The 24,944-nt window shown below is 38.4% G+C and overlaps 1 protein-coding gene across 3 annotated transcripts in view; it reads right to left on the bottom strand.

The window, feature by feature from the left end:
* Positions 1-24,944, bottom strand: part of LOC109404827 (relaxin receptor 2) — a 354,324-nt gene that overhangs the window by 10,509 nt on the left and 318,871 nt on the right. For all 3 annotated transcript variants that reach the window (XM_062857075.1, XM_062857076.1, XM_062857074.1), the window contains 3 exons: positions 19,002-19,114; positions 18,831-18,907; positions 2,662-2,731 (listed from right to left, as the gene is read on the bottom strand). In XM_062857075.1, coding sequence (XP_062713059.1) covers positions 2,662-2,731; positions 18,831-18,907; positions 19,002-19,114 — 260 coding nt within the window. The remainder of the gene's footprint in view (positions 1-2,661; positions 2,732-18,830; positions 18,908-19,001; positions 19,115-24,944) is intronic.

Below are 24,944 nucleotides of genomic sequence, written 5' to 3'. Positions count from 1 at the left end.
GGAAATTCCCTAAGAAAACCGGGAGAAGTTCTTGGAAAAAATCCGAGAAGAATCTTAAAACATTTTCGGAGTAAGATGTTTTGAAAAATTGTCATGTAAAAAGTCGTACAGTATTCTTGAAAAACTTCTCGGATTTGAAAACTCTGCGTAAATTCTCTGTTGAATATTGGAAAGAGTTACGAAATAAATCTCTAGAAAAAAAGAGGTATATTCCAGGAGAATTTTGAGTTAGAATCTTTACAAGAACTTCGGGCACAAATCCTTGGAAAAAACCTTGGTAAACTTGGAAAATCTCCGAGAGGAATTCTTGGAAAAACTTGAGCTGAAATCTGTACAATAATACCGAGTGAATCTGTAATTAATAACTCTTTATTATGGGGATTTTCTGCCGGAAGAAGGTCCATCCTCGAGGGGTAAATCATTGGGAAAACTACAAAATAAATTTCGGGAGCTTTTCGGAAAAAGATGCTATGCAAGTTCTTTCACATTTTTTTTTGAAAGGAATTACTGGAAGCATTCCGGGAGCATTCTCTGGAATAACTTCAGAAGCCATCTCCGAAAGAAGCACTCAAAATTTGGGAGAGAAATCTTTAAGCAATTCCGGGAAGAATCCTTGGAATTAGGTACGGAAGTAAACCCTAGAAGAGCTTCAAAAACATATCTGAACGAATTGAGGGAAAAGAGTTTTGGAAGGAATCTATGTTAAACATTCAAGAGAAAATTTAAGAAAAAATCCGGATGGAACCCTTTTGAGGATTTCAGGAGAAAACCTGGGAAGAATTTCGTTAGAAATTTCTGAAAAAAATCCGTAAAATCCATGTAATACTTCCGTTAGGAATTGCCTTAAGAATTTTGGGAGATTTTCAGATATTCATTTGGAGTAATTCTGGAAAGAATTAATGGAAGACGGAAGTAAATATTAAACAAAAAAATACCAGGTGCAATGCTTGGAGAAAGTTTCCTGTAAAAGTCCCGGGAGCAATTCCGGGGAGGAGAATTTCAGAAGAAGTCCCAGGAATAGTTTCGAGAAGAATCAATGAGATATTTTCAAGTAGAGACTCTAGGAGAGCTGAGGAACAAAGCCAAGTCAATAAAGTAAAAAGAGAAATTTCTGGAAAAAAATGCCAGATATAAGACGATGATTTCAGTGAGATGTCTGAGTTCCGGAAGATATCCCTGTGGAATTTCCAGGGAGAAATATTTGTAAAAAAAACCCGAGATGTAGCTTATTTAAAATTCCATGATAAATCTTTGGAAGAATTCCGGGAGACTTCTTTGGAAGAAGTCTGTGGAAGAACTTTGAATGAAATTTCTGAAATAATTCCGAAAGGAATTCTTGTAAGAATTCAGGAAAAAAACATTAGAAATATTCTGAAAGATGCTACTGAAATAATTCCGGAAGAAATTCCAGGAAGAATTTTAGTTGAAATCCCTGTATTTTTTATAAATTTATACATTTCTTCTTTAATAATCCATTTCATTATTTATTTATATATTTATTCAACTTATTCATATATTTTTTATTCCCTTATTTCCCAGACAACCATTAATCGTATAATATGTTGCATAAGATGATGAAGTGGAGGCGATATGCGTGCATGCCTCCATGTAGGCGCATGTAAAATGTACACATATCGCCTCCACTTTAACATCTTATGGAACATCTTATACGATCACTGGTTGACTGGGTTATTTTTATGTTCTTATATTGATTTATTTATTTATGTTTGTATGTATTTAATTTTAAACTTATTTATTTTTTCATTTATTTAATCATTCCTTTATTCATTAAATTATTTATTCATTTATTTGTTTATTTATTGATGTATTTATTTTTTTATTCATTAATTGATCTAATGATTTATTAATTTAGTTATTATTGATTTCTTTTTTATTTTATTTATATAAAGAGAAATTTCTGGAAAAGATTGCCAGATATCAGAAGAATATTTCTGGGACATGTCTGAATGCCGGAAGATGTCTCTAGGGAATTTCCGGGGAGAAATATTTGAAAAAATCGGGGTGTAGCGTATTTAAAGTTCAATAACAAATCTTTGCGTAAGACTATAGGCTGGAGAGCGATTAGCATAGAATTATCTTATAGTTTTTAATAAATTGCAATATTGTTGTCAACTTTGAAAATGACCTTGCGTTTGATTAATTATGAATTGTTTACAAGAAAAACGTTCTATCTCAACGATCTCGGATAAATGGGGTGAGTGGATAGTCTAAAATGCCATGAGTTTTTTTTTATTAATCGATAAAATAATCGAGCAAGGCGGTTATCGATTACAATTTAATCGATTAGTGGAACGATTAATCGATTAGTTGGGATAATCGATTAATTTGAGACTTCCCTAATTTTTCCAGATTATGAGACTGAAAGACGGCACAGCATCTTTTATTCTTTTCGTTTACTTCCTTCAATTTTTTTGTTTTGTTTTTCAATTTCCGAAAAATGATGGCCGATGCTATCAGGCAGGATTGGTGATCTAATGACAACCCCTTTTGATTTGCTGAATGTCGCATCCTTTTCCGCTTTAAGATTGAAATCATGAAAAAAAAACATCTATGCCTTCAAAGCTTCACACCACTTTAACCCCCTATCATCTGGAAACTTCATTTTATGGAAATTGAATGATTGAATAAAAAAAAGCTTACCTTTCGCTGCGGTATCCGCCTCGTACTTCCATTTGCAGTGGTGCTGTACGTCATCTGTGCAAGGCTATTCCTGAAAAAAAAAAATAATAAAGAAAACTGGTATTAGAACATGACAAAATAAATTGTATGAAAAATGATCCCATCGTAAATTGAACGAAAAATATCCGACTTGAGAAAATTAATGGAGTTTTCATTGATCCATACGCTTGCCGGCGATTTTATACCACCATCATTTGTTTCGCATGTTCCAACAGTTTTCAGCTGTATCGAAGCTCACTTTCAATCACTACCATTTTTCATCATTGTTCTACTCTTCTACAATTCAGCATTAGACCATGACGTTGAATGTACCACAAAACGCATGTGCTATTGATAGTCGTCACACTCGGGTGGATTATTACAGCAGATTTTTCAATCTGCAAATCAATTTCGTCCTTTCGTCAAAATTGCAAACAACCCATTCTGTTCATTAATCTCGCTTACCGCAGCAATTCATAATTGAACGACAAACCGAACCCAGAACAAAAAAAAATCCATCAGCGACATGCCATTCATTCTGCGGCGAAAATAATGACTTTTACCTGAACGCAAGCGGAAAAAAAAACTCCCAGACAAAATTTTTCCTCCCCAAAGCATTGATTGATGATCGACGGTTTTTCCACCGACGCGACCGCCACGCCGTACGACACAAATTTATCGATGAACTTCCGAGGTCTCGTTTGTCATCCTGGTTCAATCATTTGCGTCCCGTACGGGAAAGCGCGGACCGAAACGGGAAAACTGGCAGGTAAAGGATCAAGTTTTTCCTGTAATTATGCAACGCTAACGGGTGTAACGAACATGGCTGCGCCGGATAAAGTAATGAAATTTTCCTCTTCATCGTTTTGTCTTAGGGCTTGGAGGTAGGAAGGAAGGAAGAAAGGATACACTACTGCACTGAAGAAAACGTTAACTTTTCCAATTAATCTCCATCGTAGTGGTCCATAGTCGGTAAAGTGAGAGAGGAGTAACGGTGGAATAGTGTTGGAGTATGCTGATGCTGACCGACAACAACAGACTACAGAGGATAATGAAGTGAACTCATCGGCAGCTATTGTGATGGAAAGTTTGTATAAGAATAATCGAGTGTAGTGCACATAGTAGTTGCAACTCAATGATCGCAAATATACTCAGCCAACCAACTTCCATATGAAGATAAATGAAATATTTTAAACAAGGAGGTACCATGGGGTGCCATAATTTCGTGTGGGTCCAACTTTCACTAATTCATAGCACTAATTGTTGAATTGTCTAAATTTCACCTTGGGTATTGAGCTAAAGTAAAATTTGAACAATTGCACAATTAGATCTGATAAGGACTTCTAAATGTTATCAGTTAGCGAAATTTGAACCCACACGACATTAGGGCACCCCAAGAGGGTATTTATGAACCACGGAGACTAAAGGAACAAAGAGACTGTAATTCGACTAGTGATGTTGTGGTAAAAGCAGAGTTGGTTACTCAAGTTTTCCTAATTGGAGCGCCCCTTGTGGTACGCCTTATAGGATGCTGGGTCACTACCCAGACAACCAGAACTCGCAAAAAAAATGCATAGATTTTATCATATTATCACCAGAATACCTCACAATCACATAAATGTAAACTCCAAGTACGAACAAAGCGTGATATTCACCGCAATAAACAACAGCTTAATGTTTTTATGCGATGAACAAAACTGAATCGCAAAATTACACAAGCTAACTCGCAATAAGACATTAAAATTCGCATTTTGCGTACTGCGACGATTACAACTTGTTATGACAGCTCTACTTGTATTATTGTGTCAATCAACTCGCAGAAATGCATACGCAAATTTGTTTACGTTTACATACGAAATCACATAAGCAATAATCTGTTATGCGTACGTAGTATGATTTGAAATGTGATAATAAGGAAAAAGTTGCTGTTCGACTCCAGTTACGGTGCGGATCCACTGCGAAAGTTTAAAGAACGTGAAATATTGTTTTGCAATGATTTTTTTGTGATTGTTTGGTATCATTAGTGAGCTGTTCCAGTGGTAATTCAATTCCGAAGGGTTTTAACCTGGAAATGGTAGAGAAAAATGAAAGAAATTCACGTTTAGCTTCAGGTTGCTGGTACTCGGACATAACATAGGTAAGTCCTTTCTTGTTTAAGGAACTTAGAATTGAGGTAAAATGTCATTGCGTTTTATCTGCTAGTTCCGTAAAACCTGTGTGGTGTGTTAAGTAAAAGCTTCCGGTTGATAATCCGAATGTAATAAGTTCAACACTTGTGGCGAGGTGAGTTATTTTTTATGTTTGTGCAAAAAACAAGTCGCTTAATATGATTGATTACGTCGCGGTACGGTGCACATCGTTAGTCGCAGAAGATATCGCTTCAGCTCATATAACCTTATCTTTATTCTGTCAATACACGTATATCGCCTCCACTTTTGCATACATAAAGCATATCTGTCACATTTTATGCAATGAAACTTTTATGCAGACATGTCCAAACACTGCACTGCACGAGGAGTCGATGCTCAAACACAACACCGTGGGTGCCAAGCAACCACCTAGCTCTCCGTGTTTCAGAACGAACACGCACCGTGTCTGGCTCAACACCGGTGTCGGTGGCAGTGCTCAGGCACTGGGCACGGTGTTTGATGCTTCGGGTAACACGGAGCCCGAGTGTTTCCGATTATGCAAAACACTCGTGCGAGTTCAAGCGCTCGGTGCCGTTCATTCTCCAGCACCAGTTGCAAATGCTGTTGGTCGACGACGAGAGTGAAGTACTTGGCGGCTCCTTTTGTGTCTTTCTCGTCCCTTCTGACTCAGCGGCTCTGATGCAGCCAAGCTACCACGCACTGTGGCCGAGCTCACTGCTTTGGTGTTTCATACAATCGGAAACACTCGGCCTCCGTGCCCAACCAAAACTGAAACACGGAGCCGAAACTGAGGCTCGAAACACCGACACGAGTGTTTCGCCAAACGCACTGCGTGTTCATCAGTAGAAGCTGAACGAAGGTGGTGATATGAACACACACGGTGGTGTGTTTACGGGCAAACACGCCACCGGTGCGGCACGGTTTGGTGTTTTGCCCATGTCTGCTTTTATGGTTAGTTGCACGTATAACAAAGTCGTATACTTCGTTTTACGTGTGCATTGGTTGTCTGGGTAGGATGAATGGTTATTAGGCCGAATGATCATCAGGACGATTTGCAAGTCAACTGTTATGAAACTGAAAAGGGATCTGTTGTTTTGACATTTTTCAACTATTTTTGCTTAAACAATGAAACTTGAAAGAATAGCCTATATTCAAAAGAAGGAAACATTTATGAATTGAATATCAGCCGTTTCAACGCCAAAAACTATTTAAGCTATAATACTTGAAAGAAAAGCCTATGTTCAAAAGAAGGAAGAATTCATGGGTAAAATATTAGTAGATTCAGCATCAATAAAGTATCTTCGTGCCTATCACACGATATACACATGTAAAATGGTCATTGGCAGAGGATGATCTCAGTTAACAACTGTGGAAGTTGAGAAGCAGGCTTTGTCTCAGTAGGGACGTAACGGCAACTGACCATTCGGCCTAATGACCTTCAGCCGAATAGCCTGACACTGCCCCAAAGGAATTATCTCCAATATTGCACCTAACATTTAGAATTATTCCGGGAAAACTCTTTCGTGCATCATTGCTGAAATCGTCCTTAAAATTTCTAGAAAATTCTCCAGGATTACCTTCTTCTTCTTTATGGCACGACGTCCCCACTGGGACTTGGCCTGCCTCGCTTCAACTTAGTGTTCTTTGAGCACTTCCGCAGTTATTAATTGAAGGGCTTTCTTTGCCTGCCATCGCATGAATTTGCATATTGTGAGGCAAGTACAATGATACACTATGCCCAGGGAGTCGAGAAAGTTTCCCCGACCGGAACGGGAATCGAACCCGCCGTCTCCGGATTGGCGATCCATAGCCTTAACCACTAGGCTAACTGGAGACCCCAGGATTACCTCTAGGGATTGTTTACAGAAACAAGATTTCTTAGAATGATTTTGCCAAGAATTTCTTTTAAAAATCCTCTTCAAAATGCATCCCTATAGTTTTCTTTAAAATTTTCTCGAGTGATTCCTACAAATATTCTTTGAAGAATTCCCACAGTAATTAACCTTCCAGGACGCGCGCCGGCCCATATAGCCGAGGCGGTAAACGCACGGGTGCGCAGCATGACCATGCTGAGGGTGACGGGTTCGATTCCCGGTCGGTCCAGGATCTTTTCGTAAAGGAAATTTCCTTGACTTCCTTGGGCATAGAGTATGTTCGTGCCTGCCACACGATATACACATGCAAAATGGTCATTGGCAGAGGAAGCTCTCAGTTAATAACTGTGGAAGTGCTCATAGAACACTAAGCTGAGAAGCAGGCTTTGTCCCAGTGAGAACGTTACGCCAAGAAGAAGAAGAAGAAGATATTTCGAAGTTTTAGAAAAAATATTATGGAATTTTTCTGGATGCTCCTCCAAAGGTTTCTTCAATAGTTCTTTTGAGTATTCCGCCATGCATTGCTTTAAATTTACTCAGATCTTCAGAATTTGTTTTCCAAAGATTCCCTAAACAATTCCTGCACAAATTACTCCAGAATTTATTCCTGAGCAATTTCCATGTTATTTCTCAACAAATGTTTCTATGCAAAAACAATTTTTCAATTGTCAATTTCTTGATTTTGCTTTGGCTGACGAAGCCATGTGGGAAATTACACTGTTGAAAATGCTTTGACATCCATGTGCACAACAGAACATGTGCTCGATGAACAAATTGAGATTTGAAATTATGAAAAGAAATCCACGTACTCCGGTGAGACTCGAACTCACGACTCCCAATTCACTATACGGGCGCTTCTATTCCTTCAAGCTACGGAATCACTCGACTATATCCGTCGCCAGTAGGCCTAGAACTGAACTCGATTCCACAATCGCACATGGTTATCTTCTTTTCACAATCCAAACCTCCTTCGGATGGGATTAGATAAACATTGTCTGTTGTGCACACCGACCCGTCGAGAGTCCGACTGCACACTAATTGCCATACCAATAAGTGATTGGGAGGCAGCGCCCGAAGCTCTCGACAATTAAAAATAACTTCCTCTCCCACTTTCACATACATGTACACAACAGACAATGTGTTAGATCTTTTTTAAAGATTTTTCCATGAATTCTTCCGTGGATTTTAAAACAATTATTTTTTGGAATTATTTCATCCAGAATTCATAAAATAAAGGTGTTTTACCAGATATTCTCCTAGTCAAATTGTTTCAGGATTTTTTGTCCTAGAATTCCATCAGATTTTTTTCTACATATTTTTCTGAGAGTATCCATAGATATCTCCAGGAGTTTATTTGGTTTTTTTAGACAATCCTTCAGCGATATCTCTGAAATTTCTTCAAAAATTCTTTAAATAACTCTTAAGAATGTTTGTGCAATTGTAACGTTTACCTTTTAACATCGTATAATAATTTAAATGAATTAGCCTTTGGTTACACTTCACGGGAACCGGCTTAAGCTACTCGACTTACCTATTACCTTTCCATCCCAAACTGCTCGAATTGAATTTCCGATTTACATGCGAAAGAAGGAAATGAAACTATGGTCCACTGCACGCATTGTTGCTGGCCTGCTTACCCTCACAGGAAATTTGACGTTTGAGAGGTGCAGGCACCGCTCAAACGTCAAATTTCGTGTGAGAGTAAGCAGGCCAGAATAAATTCGTGCAGTAATCCATACTAAAATTTCCCGCGGTACCAGAAGATGTTTTTGCCTCAATCAAGGACAAGGCAGAGATACCATTTTATTGTTATTTTAATACGGCGCAAATAAATTTGTATGGCTGATCCAAGGCCATGGGGCTTACAATAGATCATCCAAAGAAAATCTAATCATTTTTGTTGAGGTGCTAACAGTCAGTGAACGGTTCGCAAATGATTTTATAGAATTTTCTATGCCTTGATTTTAATGGTGATTTTTTGACAAAGCAAGAAAAGTAAGTGTGCCAATTAGGAATTCAAATAAAATGCTAATGTAAATTGCTTTTCAAGGAAATTTGTCATATTACGGTTAGCTACAAAAAAGCGCCCGTGGAAAGCTTGAATAATTTTTCAAATTGATTAAAACGGACCTAGGTAAGCTCAAGTGAAGTTAAATACAATGATTGTATGTTATAAGACCCTGAAACACGTTGATAGATTTCCCATTGACGTGGGAGCTTGGTTTGGAGTGAGATTTCGGCTCCGACATGAGAGTGAGGTACGACTAGCGAAGAATAACGATACGCCAGTGGTAAAGCGACTTAACCGAACAAGATTTCCGAACCGTTGCCAATGAATTAACTACATCGGCTGTTTTCCTACTCTCCGCATCGACCAATGTGGCGCTAGCTCTATGCGCGAAAAATCGCTAAAAGTAAATCGCAAAAATATTGTATGGCGAATACCATCTAAAGGCAAATTTTTCAAAGTGGAACACATTATTCGAAAACATATTTGGTAGTGGTTGTGCACAATGGTGACCACTATTAAGCCTACCAAATAGTTTTTCGGGAAATGCTTTGTATTTCAAATAATCCAAGTTTAGATGTATTTCGCCATACAAAATTAAATTGATTTACTCCTGCTGATCAACTGTGGCTGCGCGCAAAGCGGGTAGTCCATTCAAACGAATTTCGAGCACCCTAACCTAAAGAAGACGCAATCACTCCTTGAGAATCGGTTTACCACCCACCGCCCGTCGGAAAATTGCTACAAATCGAGTGCCGATGGCCGTCTCCGATTCTAACCTCTCACCGACAATCGAGAGAGTACGCTTAGTAGTCGGATTGGCGTAACGCACGAAGCGAAGCTTTCGCGCAGTTTAGACAGCAACCAACTAACGGTAGCAGAGTTCGTCCCACATGCAGAACTTGATATACACAAAGCAACGAGTAACTTTCACGCAGCGACCGAAAAGACAAAAGAATTTCACGCAGATTTGTGTACCACCGGATCAGCACATTTTTTGTGTAGATCCAGTCATACACAAATCTGCGTGAAAAATCCTTTGTCTTTTTGCTCGCTGCGTGAAAGTTACTCGTGCGCTGTGTTGTTTCATTTAAGGGTGCATCTCACTACACCCTTAAATTAAATTTGATTTTACCTTACAAGCATCATCAATAGGTTGTCCCAAAATTGCACATGGTCAAAAAGCTTGGGGGCTCACCCTGCAAATGATAGCTAAGGGTGTTAGAAACAAACTTTTGTATGACGGAAACTTTCAGAAATGACGTTTAGAGGTCGCTCCAGCGAGATTTTTGAAAAATGGCCATTTTTCGTAATAAATTTCATACGAATATTTTTTGCCGTACAAAAATTGGCAATACACACTATTTTTATATTTTTTACAGCTTGATATGGATCCAAACTTCTTGGAAAAAATAATAAACGACATGTTATGCAGGTAGCATTTTGATACTGAATTTTTGAATTTACTAAAATTTGTCATTTTTTGATATACTGTGCATTTTACCCATCATAAAAAGCATCTGAACCTAATGCTTATTTAAAACAATTTCCATAAAAATATAGAAAAAATTATGAGGAAAAACTTTGCCGAAGACAGCATGGCGTTTTTTCTATCCGTTTTAGAGTTATTCACGATTTACTATTTGGTGAAATTTGAATTCTTAGGAATGGACTACCCGCTTGGCGCGCAGCCACAGTTGATCAGCAGGAGTAAATCCATTTAATTTTGTATGGCGAAAAGCATCTAAACTCGAATTACTTGAAATAGAAAGCTTTTCCCGAAAACAATATTTGGTAGCCTTAATAGTGGTCACCATTGTACACAACCACTACCAAATATTTTTTTCGAATAATGTGTTCCACTTCGAGAAATTTGCCTTTAGATTGTATTCGCCATACAATATTTTTGCGATTTACTTTTAACGAATTTTCGCGCATAGAAGCTAGCGCCACATTGGTCGATGCGGAGAGTAGGAAAACAGCCGATGTAAATAATTATTTTTTTCAAAAATTGATTCATAAGAACTTCCCAAAAACACATACAAAGTAAAAAATCACATATGCTCAACAAGTTTTTGTCTTGACTGTGTTATGGAATTATGGTGACATCATTATTTGATTTTTATTTTTTGTTATTCAATCCCTTTATATAGAAATTAACTAGCAAAGATGTCTTAAAAAGCTAGCTCTTGACAAACTTCGTACTACCTTTTGATTTTTTAAGGTGTCATGATGCATCACTGCGCTTTCATACGAATCATTGACTTTTTGCTTTTCAATGATTATTTGCCTCGCGTTTTTGAAGTGATAAAAAACTGATAATTCTGCAGTGACGCAGCTGAAAAAGTATCACCATAATCACTGCAAGTGAGCATATAGGATGATACTTTTTCAAGCGAATATTCGCTTCTGTGGCTGAGAATTATCACTTTGAAATTTTGAACCACCTATCCAACATGGCTGTCGATGCTGATGATGCCGTAAAAAGCCTTAAAGATATTCTCCACAAAATGTTTAGCCACTTCTATCTTACTTTCATGTCGATATTTTCAATTATTTTTCTACACGAAGACGTATGAGTCCTGGACCAGTGAAACAGCCCAGGAAACAGTTGCAAAGTGAATAAAGGTGAATATGTTGATCCATATCAAATTCAAATAGCGACTACGAACATCTTACGTAAGAATACCAGTTTTTAGTTACTAAGTTCCAATTCAAGACATTCCAAAAAACAGAGCATGTCTTTTTTACATTTACTGACTTGAACTATCTTATCAACACCGAAAATAAGATACACCGAGGCAAATTGAAACGGGTGGGATAAGATGAACCAGTGAGTTAACGTAATGTTATCCAAGATTAAAACAATTTGATTACCATAACACATACACGGCATAAAATAAGACAATGTAGGCTACACAACAAAAATCGATTTGTGATTTCAGCAAAATGGTTTACTGAACAACAATCAGCAAACCTTCGTTTTACCGATAAATCAGCAGTTTGGATTAATTAGCTGAAAATCAGTAAACTAGTGCGGTTTTCTGAATTTTCAGCAGAATTTTCCACCGTCGCTCCGTCGGCTACTTGTCAAAATGAAAAAAAAATGTTGAAGTTGTGCGAGCTGCTTACTAAGTGACACCTTGACGGAATCGTATCCCTATTTAACGAATTTTTATCGACGTAATAAAGTGTGTAACCGGACAAAATTATACTGCTCATCTCTCTTGCATGTAAGAACATGGTAAGTATTAAAATTCCAAACGAAATTATAGAATAAAACAATTCTTCTTTGCACGGTACACACCAATTTTTTTTCGCTGAAAATCAGCAAAGTTTTGCTGAATTTTGCCGAGCTGTAATTTCAGCAAACACCCGGAGTAAAAAGGCAAAATCGTAGATGTCCGACGCATGGTTCACGACCCGTTCATTAGAGATATTCCAGCCTAATTTGAGTAATCCGAACCATTTAATTAGTTTCGTTTTAAATGAATAAAATAGAATTGATCCAAAACAATTTCGTTCACTGAAAGATTTTTTTTTTTTTTGCAAAACGATGTTTTGTTCTGATTTGCTGAAACTCTGCAGCTAAGTGGTGGTGAATCCCACGTCGGCCGAGTTCACTGAAGTTTCAGCACGATTTGCTGATCATTCAGTAAACCGTTGACAATCAGCAGATTTTTTTACTGAATCGTTTGCTGAAATTACAGCTCGGCAAAATTCAGCAAAACTTTGCTGATTTTCAGCGAAAAATAAAATTGGTGTGTATTCTTGATAAACAACAGTTTTGGACGTAAACAAGTAACGTCATTTTTATCGTCCTATATTTAGATCAAAATGATAGGGACTACTAGAACGTTTTATTCATGTCTTTGCACGATTTGAACAACATCACTGAAAAACAAAATCGGCATGTTTTGCGGAATGTATCATCTTCTGAATGATATAGAAAATGTGCCGTGCGTTTGATTGTGTATTATGCTCGTATAAACCATTGTCAGTACATAACCGTTAAAAATGCCATGGCCTACTGAGGCATCTCAAAATGGTACCTAATGATAAAGTTTCTCGCTTATACCTTTCTATATCAAAGAAAATGGATTTGTCAACGGAAACAAAAATTCAATAAATGATGCCACCATAATTCCATAACACAATTAAGACAAAAACTTGTTGAGTATACGTGATTTTTTACTTTGTATGTGTTTTTGGGCAGTTCTTTTGTGATTTCTTTTTTAAAAATACCTAAAAATCCAAATTTCACCAAATATTAAATCGTGAATGCCTCTAAAACGGATAGAAAAAAAGCAATGCTGTCTTCGGCAAAGTTTTTCCTCATAAAATTTCCTATCTTTTTATGGAAATTGTTTTAAATTAGCATTAGGTTCAGATGCTTTTTATGATGGGTGCATGCACAGTATATCAAAAAATGACAAATTTTAGTAAATTCAAAAATTCGGTATCAAAAAGTTAGCTGCAAAACATGTCGTTCATTATTTTTCCCAATTAGTTTGGATCCATATCATGCTATAAAAAATAAAAAAAAATAGTGGGTATTGCCAATTTTTGTACGGTAAAAAATAATTGTATGAAATTTATTACGAAAAATGGCCATTTTTCAAAAATCTCGCCGGGGCGACCTCTAAACGTCATTTCTGAAAGTTTCCGTCATACAAAAGTTTGATTCTAACACGCTTAGCTATCATTTGCAGGGTGAGCCCCAAAGCTTTTCGACCATGTCCAATTTTGGGACATCCTTATCATCAATGTTCATAAGTTATTCTTATGGCATCCATACTTTACATTTATGACTAAATTTCATAAAGTTTTTTGATGAATTTCGGTAGTTTGAAAATCCTCCAAAACCCCCTTGAGATCAGCTCGGACCCCATGTGGGACCCTCGGAAACCCCCAAAAATGTACCTGTAATGCCTCCAAAACCCGTCGAAAATCTTCTGAAACTCAGTGCAGATTAGAGGGGCAGAGGGGCAGATTAGAGGGGCTCAAACTAATAAGTGTTCAGATTACATGTGTTCAAACCAACGAGGGTAGACGGTACCCACTTGGCGCACACCCACAGTTGATCAGCAGGATCCATTTAATTTTGTATGGAGAAAAGCATCTAAACTTGAATTAACACCGCTAGCCATGATGGTCTCCAATAGCGGAAGGTCCGAAAGAGCTTGAAACTATTGAGAAATCATCATGTCTACAGGTCGTAAGCCCTGATAAAGTGTGGAACGTTTTGATGGCTGTGATCCCTGACCATCATGTCAAAACCCAGGGATACCCAAGTGACCATACTGTTAGGGTGTAGGGGTTGCATGTGTGAGGCGCATATATTGACAGGCATTGCTATGGACCGTTAGGGCTGAGTAGGGTCGAAGAATGGATCTACGATTGCTGAATTATACTGAAAAACTCGTGATTCAGCAGTGGTGGCACCGCTTTCCGCCTTTGTTCGGCCTTGGTGGTTTGTGTGGGGTGGTGCGTGTCGGTGTGTGTGTGCTTTGTGCGTGTGGTGCTTACGGCTTCAGCAGGGTGGTTACTTGGGTAGTGTGGGATAATTGGGTTTGGGACTGAGGGGGTCGTCGTTGATAAGGCCGACATCATTGAGTGCTCAGTGTTGGCGGTTGTATTGGTGACGATTTCTTCAGCCTTAAGATCTCATTTATACCACGCACAGATTTTTGGGAAAAGGGAGTACTTTGTAATGCAAGAGAGGGACTTAAACTCTGCGTTACGGGTTGGGCGAGGTCATGCAGATAGACTCAACCCAGGTGACCGTGCGGCTCGGACAGTGATGCATGAATGAGTGCGGTGTGGGTGAGGTGCGCTGCCCTGTGGGTGCAGTTGAGTCCGGGTTGGAGTGGAAAGAGACCCTTCTCTACTCTAGGTCGGGTTCGGTTGTACGGGCGTGGTAGTGTTTGTCTTATTTGTGCCGTGTTGTGCGTGATTTGCGGCTCGAGCTGTGTGGTTACTTGGGAAGTATTGTGCTCTGTAATCTAGATTTTGGTTTTAAGGTGAAGCTAAGGCTGGGCTGTGCCTCGGATTTGTTGGGCGCAGGTCGGGAGAGCTGGTGGCAGTTTGTGCTGGGGGGTTTACTCGATTGGTTATTCACTGATGGTGGCCAGTCGATCGACTTATCGGCGCTGCCTGTCATTTGGTTCTTGGGGTTTGTGCTCTCGAGGTTCGGGGCGTTGCTTCGTTGTATCTTCGCTTTAATACTAATATTCCTTGTTTGATTTAACTGACTGTTTTCTACAGGCGTTTAACTCATTCTATTTCATAGATTGCCAAATTTAAGGGTAATGGTTCAATAGGGTGTTAGCTAGCAGAATGGATTAGAACGAGTTGGCGCCTACAATACACCAACACTGACACACACACTCCAATACTTACACGCACACATGCACCTACAACTAGCTGTAAAAGACCAGTGGGCGGGACAATGGTGCCTACCCAACAGTTGTAGGTGGGGTGTTTGGCTTAGCTACATGACTTGGTCCGGCAAGCCCATAAACATCAATTGGTAGACGTATTGCCTAGTGAAAAGACAACGCAGATGGGCGAAAGCCAGGGGATGCGTTGATAATAGCAGAATAGCAGAATAGCAGAATAGAAAAGCATCTAAACTTGAATTACTTGAAATAGAAAGCTTTTCCCGAAAAAAATATTTGGTAGCCTTAATAGTGGTCACCATTGTACACAACTACTACCAAATATTTTTTCGAATAATGTGTTCCACTTCGAGAAATTTGCTTTTAGATTGTACTAGCTGTACCCGGCAAACTATGTCTTGCCTACTGCGTTTTTTTGACATTTCAAGTTTCTAGCCAAGATCAAGTCCCCGGTCAAAATGTATGAAAGTTCAATTTTCAAAAACTCTTATTTTCTTCAGGTTTTATGCCTCATAAACCTTCCTTGGGTTAAAACTAACGGAACAAAACTAAGACGACCTAAATCGGACCACCCGTTCGCAAGTTATGCGCGGTCCCACGTATGCCACTGCATTTTTATATATATAGATTCGCCATACAATATTTTTGCGATTTACTTTTAGCGATTTTTCGCGCATAGAAGCTAGCGCCACATGGATCGATGCGGAGAGTAGGAAAACGATATAATTAATTCATTGGCAGCTGCACTTAAAATTTGTACAGCGCCCACATGTATTCTATTCTAATTCTGCTATATCGAACTGATTGCCTTTACCTTGCTGTCACTTTTCTACCCTGTCCATGGTAGAATCATGAGCACGAGGGTGTTGATGTATGGCTCTTGTTCCTTTTCCAGTCCGATTGGAGATCAATGGATCACTAAAATAACTAGAACTGCCGCTATGAAATGAACAGATAACGCCACCGTAGCCTTGTGTGTTTGACGTAACTCGACTGCTGTCACTGTGTTACTTTCCATATACGGTGGCGCCTTTGTCTTGATTCGGTGAGTAGCGGAAAAGTCGGCTTCAATGATCCATTATGAGTTACCGTTAGCCGATATCCAAGTTTCTGAATACCTTAAAGCATATGTTCAGAAGAGAGACAGGTGGCAGCCACTGTGGAGGGCATGAACAACTGACGAAAAATTGCAAGTGCCGCGGCTCGGATGGAACCCATGACCATCCACTTATGCTGTGAACGTGGCACTTATGCTGGGGGGTGGCCAAAATGTTTGGGATAGGCAACTTTTTTTCTCCCTCAAAAAAAATCAACATGCTGTAACTTTTCATAGAGTGCATCAAAAAATCTCAAATTTTGACTGTTTATCAACCTGTTATATTTGCATCATTGGTACAAATTTGGGCTCGATTGAATAATTTTTTCGTGAAGTTAGAGCCGTTTGGGTGAAACACTATTTTTTAGACAACTCATTTTTGAGCTGTCATATCTCGGAAATCAGTGAACAGAATTGAATGAATTTTTAACGTTTATCATCAATATATTAATACTTAATACAACGTTATAAAATGTAATATTTTCTCACGGCGAATTAAGTTATACCACGTTGAAATTTTTACCCATATAGAAGAAAATAAGTCAAATTTACAATACCACACAAAAATTACTAAATGTGTTCTTCCTTTAATCTAAATAGGCTCTAATATATCTGATTAAAGATAACATGAGAACAGAAGTGGCAAATCTTTGGACATCAACACTAAAATTTATTGACATTGACGTAAAAAAATTACATTTTTTCGTGAAAAAACCAAAAAGTGTTAATCCATGATAACTTTTTTCAACATTCAAAAAATATCTATGTTTTTATAGTTTGTGAAGCATTTGTATATTGTAAGTGTACGTTCAAAATTTCATTCATTTAGGTTCACAGGTTTCCGAGATATGACAGCTCAAAAATGAGTTGTCTAAAGAATAGTGTTTTACCCGAACGGTTCTAACTTTGCGAAAGATTAATCAATCGAGCGCAAATTTGTACCAATGATGCACATATAACAGGTTGACAAACAGTCAAAATTTGAGATTTTTTGATGCACTCTATGAAAAGTTACAGCATGTTGAACTTTTTGGTGAGAGAAAAAATTTACCTATCCCAAACATTCTGGCCATCCCCTGTATATAAACTGTATGTGTGAAAACAAACTTTTGTTTACGTTGTTCTGGAGTTCTGGAGAGCTAAAGCTGAGCGATTTGTATGGAGATTTCACTGTTTGCGTTCCATCCCGAATAGGGTATAGTAGGTGTCCCTCCGCATTTTACTGAAAATTCGCAAAATCCCTCTTATGCCGCCTTTTGGAGGGCGCAGAAATATCAATAAAATCACCAGGGCGGTTTTCTTATACATATCCAGTAGGGCGGAAATAATTCTTAATTTCACTGAGAAGCTATTTTCTTGCATATGTATGAAAAAAATCTTTGGTTGTTCTTATATATGCGAAAGCGCTTATACTGGGAGATAACATTTTTAAGAGCTCATTACTCACTTATTTGATTATAATCAAATCTAGTTTACAAAATAAAATGAAAGTCGTGAACTTCTGTCAACGACCAACATTTTTGAAGCATAATTTAGCGCTGATTTCGAAACCGTGCTTCAAAAAATTTAAAGTAGAACAGTTTTTGAGTTTTAGCTCAATATCTAGTTTTACAACTTTTTAAAATTTGGAATTTAATAAAATTCAAATATCTTGCGTTTTGTTCAACCAATTTTAAATCTTTTTCATAAATCAAAAGCTGAATATAATATCATTCGATCATCTGAATGCAGGTTTTGCGTCAGAATGATATTCAATACATTGGCGAGTTTTGGGCACGATCTCCTTAAAATTTAGCAAAATTTCCAAAAATGTATGAAGATTTTTTTTTTCAATAAAAAAAAACAATCAAAACATTCTTTCTCGACGTTTATTTGACATATCATATGTAGGCGAGTTACAGTAAAAAACTCAGCTCAATCGGAGCATTGATTACGGAGAATGAGATGTGTGAAGTGAGCGACTTTGCTTAAACCATTCCGGGGATATTCCGGATTGTGCTGGGGTCAGGGGGTAGCAAAAAAGGGCAAAACGTAATTATTTCGTGAGTTATTTTGATTGAACCATCAATTTTTAGCGATTTTTCTACTGCGAACAGTGAAACACAACTGCAACAACCAGATTTGAATGAGTTGACCCATCCGGATCCCGGTCACAGGTTCCACGGGGCCTTATTGGGGACACTTCTGATTTTCAATCAAAACATGCAGTGCGACGTATCAATCTTCATGATTTCGAGAGAATGGGGCAGAACAAATTGACTAAAGTATGTATTATCTGATGTGGCCGCTCCGGAACACCTGGAATAGGTTCCGCGGGGGACTCTCAAACACAATAACACATAAAATAATCACTTTTAGCCATTTGGCAAAACAGACTCCTTCCCCACCCCCTGACCCCAGTACAATCCGGAATATCTCCGGAATGGTTCCGGATATTACATGGCCACTTGAATATAACAAACTTGCACCAATTTATGATCGATTGAGGGCGACCGTAAAAAAGTTGGATGAAAATTGAAGAAACGCCAGCATTTTGAAAATGAGTTGTCGGGGTGCGGGTACGTGAAGGTTAAGCATGTTGTTCGCTTATATCGTTTGCGCTTACCACGTGAACAAACTTACCTCGAATCTATCGCTGAATCGTATCCGTTCAGCTCGTGCGACGCGCCGCATGGTAGCGAGTAGAAGAACCTCGTTAGCTAAAACGATAAAAAGCACATAAAGTTTACATGTTCGAGTTCAGCACAAAAGAAGCTTTAGCTCGTTCAGCTCAAGCTCCGATAACCCACCCACCTGTTGCTTGAACTGTGCCGTCGTCAGTGTGTAGAGCACCGGGTTCAGGGCTGAATTCACCGGAAGAACCAACACAGCTAGCCACGCGTATAACGATGGCGAGATCTGGACGCCTGGAAATGGTGAAGAATAGGGAGTTGAAAAAACGTTTTGAATAATTTAGGAATTATGTGCACAGGGAGGGATCACAAAAAGAATGATTCTTTGTTGGGCTGATTAGGCTTGATAAATGGCTCCACTAGGTGTGCTATTTCAAAATGTTGGGGCCACGGGGCTATTCCAACATGAAGCGGTTATTGCCTAAATGCTGGCAAAGCAATTCGAAAGGAAACGACTATTTCCGGTGTCACTCGAAGTTGCAGCGGAAATTCAATACGTGTGCTGCACATTTTGGCAATCAGCCATGATTGCTTGAGGGTGCTTTCTATTTTAGTGTTTTATGTTTAACTCATAGAATCGATGCATGGGAAGTACACTGTGATAGGGAGCTATTTTTTATGTACCGAAAGTTGATTTTTTTTCTAAACGTAGTCACGCAAAAAAATCCGTTCCGATATACGTGAACTCCCAATCACGGCAACGGGAACAAACGGGAACTATGTATAGCAACGATAACAACAATAAGAAATGTACACCGTGAACTAGATTTCACGTTTTCTAGAACGCCCATATTGACAGCTGGAACTAGTTCCAGTTCACGGTGTATATTTGCTTGTTCTCATATTTGCGTTTGTTTGTTCACGTTTATCAGAACGGTTTTCTGAGCGTGTACTTTACTTGTTCTTCTCATTCTTCATCATCTTCTTCTTAGTGTAACGTCCCAATTGGGGCAAAGCCTGCTTCTCATCTTGATGTTCTACAAACACTTCCACAGTTGTTTATTTGCTTTGCGATGCTTATTGCACATCGTGTTGCAGGCACGGAAATACTGTATGCCCAAGGAAGTCAAGAAATTTTCCTTTACGAATAGTTCCGACCAACCGGTAATCAAACTCATCACCTTCAGCATGATCTGACCAGTGCTGAAAATGTTGATTCGACATATCCAGCTCATTTTAGAAGCTCAACCTGAGAATATGGTATATGAAAAACTTGTGCGGCTAGATCAGCTCTACAAAAAAGTCACAGAAAAACCGATTTTTTCCAAATTTTTAGGATAAATGTCATGGTGAATATCAATTGGCATTTTTCGAAGGTAGCCCGTGAGATTTACCATAAACATTCAAAAAAGATCGGTTTTCCGTGACTTTTTTGTAGAACTGGTCTAGCCGCACAAGTTTTTCATATACCATATTCTCAGGTTGAGCTTCTAAAATGAGCTGAATGTGGTTGAATTTAGATATGTCGAAATAACATTTTTGTAATTTCTCATCGTAATAGGCTGTTTTACCTCACGCAAACCTGCCAGGAAAAGGCCTACTTTCCCACACCAAATTAACAGTGCTGTAATGGATCATTACAGCACTGATTTGCGTTACGTAATGAACCATTACAGCACTGTTTTCCATTTTGATCAATATGTTGATACTTTCTGGGCGCAGTTTTGAAAAATTTTGACGACTGCACAGTATAACCTGCAATGATCAGATTTTCTTAAATTTGGTATGAATATCAGTTTGCAGTTTGCAGTTTGACGAAACAATTTTGTTAAAAACTATCCTCAAGCGGTAATTTATGAAATTGCTAAAAATGTCGTACGCAGCTCGGTGCAGAACTCGATTTTTACAGCACTCATCGTAATTATCCAACTCGGCAAGCCTCGTTGGATAAATGTACAACTCGTGCTATAAAAATCTTCATTCTGCACCTTGTTGCGTAAACTACTACTTCAGCACTAAATCTGACTCTGCATACCCATGCGCATATCGGTTATCGGCAATGTGGGCCCTGGTAGCATTTAGTGTCTACTACACAGTTCAAAATTGTTACATCGAGTTCGCTGTAACAAAATGACCTCCATCGCCTTCAACACAATTATCGGATTCTAAAATCACAGGTTGCCTGCAGTATGGAGCTTGCTTACAACTTTGCGTGCAAAACTTTCTTCTATGTAAAATTGAATGAAATGAAATGGAAATTTAAGCGTTCTAATATTTACGTCAAGTGTAGTTTTCAGAACTTCTTTCTGTGTATAAACAACTTTTTTTACATGCTGTGTAAAGTAAGAATGCATCGGTAGTAATAAAAAGTAAAAACAAAACTATTAATTTCAACTGCTCACATTGTGCAACACGGAAACATGCTAGAAGCAATTACCCAAAAACAGCAAATAAAACGAATTAAATATACTTGATTCATGTTTTGATCCAGCCATGGAAACAAGCTGCAGATATTCCGCGCAGCATGAATTGTGTAGGCAAACCAGAAGGGGTCCTTCAGTATCACACACAACCCCAAGGTCCACGAAAGTTCCACTCCCAGACCCGGAAGCAGTGACAGTAGCAGCAACAGAGGACATAGTCAGTTTACCGTAATTTACTTTTTGTATGGTGGTGTCGTTGGGGCCTGTCCATAAACCACGTGGTCATGAGGGGGGGGGGGGGGGGGTTCGGCCAATGTCCATTTTGTAAGGACGAAAAAAAAATTTTGTATGGACTAATGACCACGCGGGGGGGGGGGTTTAGAAGTCCCGAAAAAATGACCACGTGGTTTATGGACAGCCCCTTGTTGTCGTGCTGTCTCCCCAAAACGTACAATCAAGGCAAAACATCGTGTTTCCAAACCGCACGGGAAAAAATCCGCTGCTCGAAACCTGCTAAATGAGTCATGATTTCGCGTAAAATGTGTGTTTTCATGTTATAAATATACACCACAAAAAAAGGTCATACTTTCATGACTCATGTTGCCGTAACGTCATCTTGGCGTTACGTTTTTCATATTTATTGACAAAAAATTGTAAGTTAAGTCATGATATCATGCCCATGAATACCAGAACTATCAACTAGATTCATAAAACCAGAAGCGGTATTCATAGAATTAGTAGTTGTCATTTATGGTTCCAGTTTTATTAGCGAAATTTAGTAAGTCGGTTCATATTATCATGAAGTACGTACTCAAACTATGAACTAAATTTATGAAAGCTTGAGCATTACTCATGGTGCAAGTATTTGTCATTTATGGTACTGGATCGATTTGCGAAAAATGGTAGTACTGGTCATGTTATCATAAAGCATGTTCTAAATTTATTACCTAATGTTACAAAAACATAAGCAGTATGCATGATTCTAGCATTTGAAATTTATACTATCGGATTAATTGGTGCAAAGTGGCATTTAAGGCCATGTTATCGTGAAGCACGCACTCTGAAATCAAGAACAAGGTTCCTGAATATTGAAGTAATTTTTATGATTCTGGTATTTGTCATTTGGCTGCACTTTTTTCTTTTGTCTTGTTTGGCTGCAAAAAAAAACAAAGTCTATTCTTCATTACACCACGAAACCTAACCTCGAAATGTTTGTCATTAGCCAGGTCATTTTGACAGATCACACACATGCAAGAAAGAGACGAACAATTTTCTTGCAGTTTGCCGTCCTTTTCTTGCTCGTGTGAGATCTGTCAAAATGACCTGGCTCCATACTGTCAAATTTTCATTCATAAAATGAGCGATCAGTTGTTCTCGTAAAATGGTCCATAGACATAGGGGGCGTCCATAGATTATGTCATGCATTTAGCCAAAATTTTGTGCCGGAATTGTCCGTGAGCTTGATTGTTCTGCTGCTGATGAAGCTGGCCGGAGTTTTGTGCCGGAATATGGAGTTTTTCCACTTTCAACTTCTGGAATGTAGTTCAATAATAATATAGTTTACTACTATTTAAGTAAGAACAATTCACTACACTTTTTCGAAAACCAAAAAAAAAAAATCTCACCAGAAAACACTGCCGCTCACAAAAGGCGCCTTGACAGAAGTGACAAAAATGGCGTAGGTGATTCTGCGCGAGGGTTTGCGTAACGCTTACAGTGCCCAAATTCGTTTGTTGTGATTCATGATTTTATGACTCTGCGTTATGTTTATACGACTCAGCGTCTGGTTGAGATGACTCAGCGTCATAGTTTTATGACTCAGAGCCATGCTACCATGACTCAGTTTTATGGTATTCAATTTATGAAAACGAGCCTATTTTTTCATAACGCTTTTGACGGCCATGGCTTTTGTTGATGGAATCAGTTATTATTATTCATGATAATCGTTGTTAACGTCACGATATCATGACTTGTAGTTACAATATCATGAAGCGACAAGTTTTATGATTTCATAACATTTTAGTCATGGATCCGGCAACGATTTTTTTCCCGTGCGGAGAGGATATGGGGTTTGTAACTGTAACTGGGACGAGCGACGAGCGTGCCTCTCGCAGTTGCAGTGGGGCAATTTTGGTAACGAGCAAAAATCGAGAGAACATAATATATGTGGGTAATGTCATTTAATTTATGGGGACTTTTTTTTGTGCTCATTTCGGATGCAATGGACTACCCTTGGGTGGTTTAGATTTGAATTGCATCCAAGCGCAAGAGTAGGTTAACAAAGTAGTGGGTTAGAACGCGGTGTGTTGTTCTCTTTGCTACAAACAGAACACGTATAGCATCCAGAGTTGCTTTCTGTCACTATCAAAGGTAGGCAACTCTCCGATATTGATAGGTTATCTGCGATCAAGTCAGCGTGTACTCTGTTGAGTCACTGTCATTTTGCTTCGTCCATCACAACTCAACTGACTGTGATGGCGTGTAGATATCACTGATAGGCTATCTTTAAAATTCGTTTAAAAATCGAATTGAACTCCCACAGTGATGATATTTTAATATATGGAATAAAATTACAAGTAGGGTAAATGTACCAATAGTGGTGCTATTAATAGCTCATTGTAGTAGATTAATGGAATAAAATTGATAATACCACAAAATAAAAAGTCTGAAAACGATTAAGGTAGATTTTCATTGACAGTTGCAAGGAAAAATGTAAAAACCATCGTTAATGTCAGATTTTTTCAATAAATCGCTTGCACCAACTATAGGTACACGGTTCCTATTATGGTGGTAAAATTTAATATTGGTTCCTATAGTGGCGCATTCCATTGAATTCTTATGGGACCCATCACTATAGGAACACTACAACCACTATAGGTGCAAAGGAGCAAAAAAAAAATAAGGAAAATAATTGTTTTGAATTGGGTTTTCGACAAATCTTGAACACAAAACTTAAATAAAGTCATTAACTAAGCATAATGCGTCTATTAAAAATATCATTTGCAAGCTTTTTCTATGAAATAGTGCTAAATTGCCACTACCACCACTATTGGTACTACCTCCACTAAGGGAGCGTTTACCCTATTACATGTTGGTCATTTTAAATTTTGAGATTTGGCTTGAATCGCCAAAATATCAGTTCAGTTCTCATGATAGTGACCTGGAGTGCGAGTCAGTATCAAGTCGTTGCCTATATTTGTCGTCCTGATATTGATCGACCTGCAGTGGTAGTGACGGTAGTGCCAGTAGTCAACTGACATGACTGATATTATGCAGCTCTGATAACAGCGAAACCACAGAAGCACTTCAACCAGGAGCTGAAAGTTCTACCCTAAAAGTTGTACTAAGTTAGATATTATACTTCAACTACTTCATTTTATCCACTTTTTGATGCGTTATATGTTGAAACATTATTGCGTAAGGGAGCGTCAATAAATGACGTAGCTTTTGGTGAGGGGGAAAATGGTTTGTTGTTTTGCGAGGAAGTGTGCCGATAAGGGGTGGGGGGTTATGACATGCTACGTGCGTAGCTTTCTACTAAGCCTATTAAAAAAAAAAGTATTTCGTAATCAATAAAACGTTTACTTGTATTATTGCACGAATATTTTTTTTCTCATTCACAATAATATAAATATCAAAAAACGGAAATGAATGACAGCTTCCTTCCATAAGACATGTAGCTATCGGACGCATCAAATGGA

The sequence above is a fragment of the Aedes albopictus genome, chromosome 3, assembly GCF_035046485.1.
Source record: "Aedes albopictus strain Foshan chromosome 3, AalbF5, whole genome shotgun sequence".
In the NCBI taxonomy this organism is placed as follows: domain Eukaryota; kingdom Metazoa; phylum Arthropoda; class Insecta; order Diptera; family Culicidae; genus Aedes; species Aedes albopictus.
The sequence above is the reverse complement of the archived record's forward strand: the minus strand, read 5'-3'. Positions and strand labels throughout refer to the sequence as shown.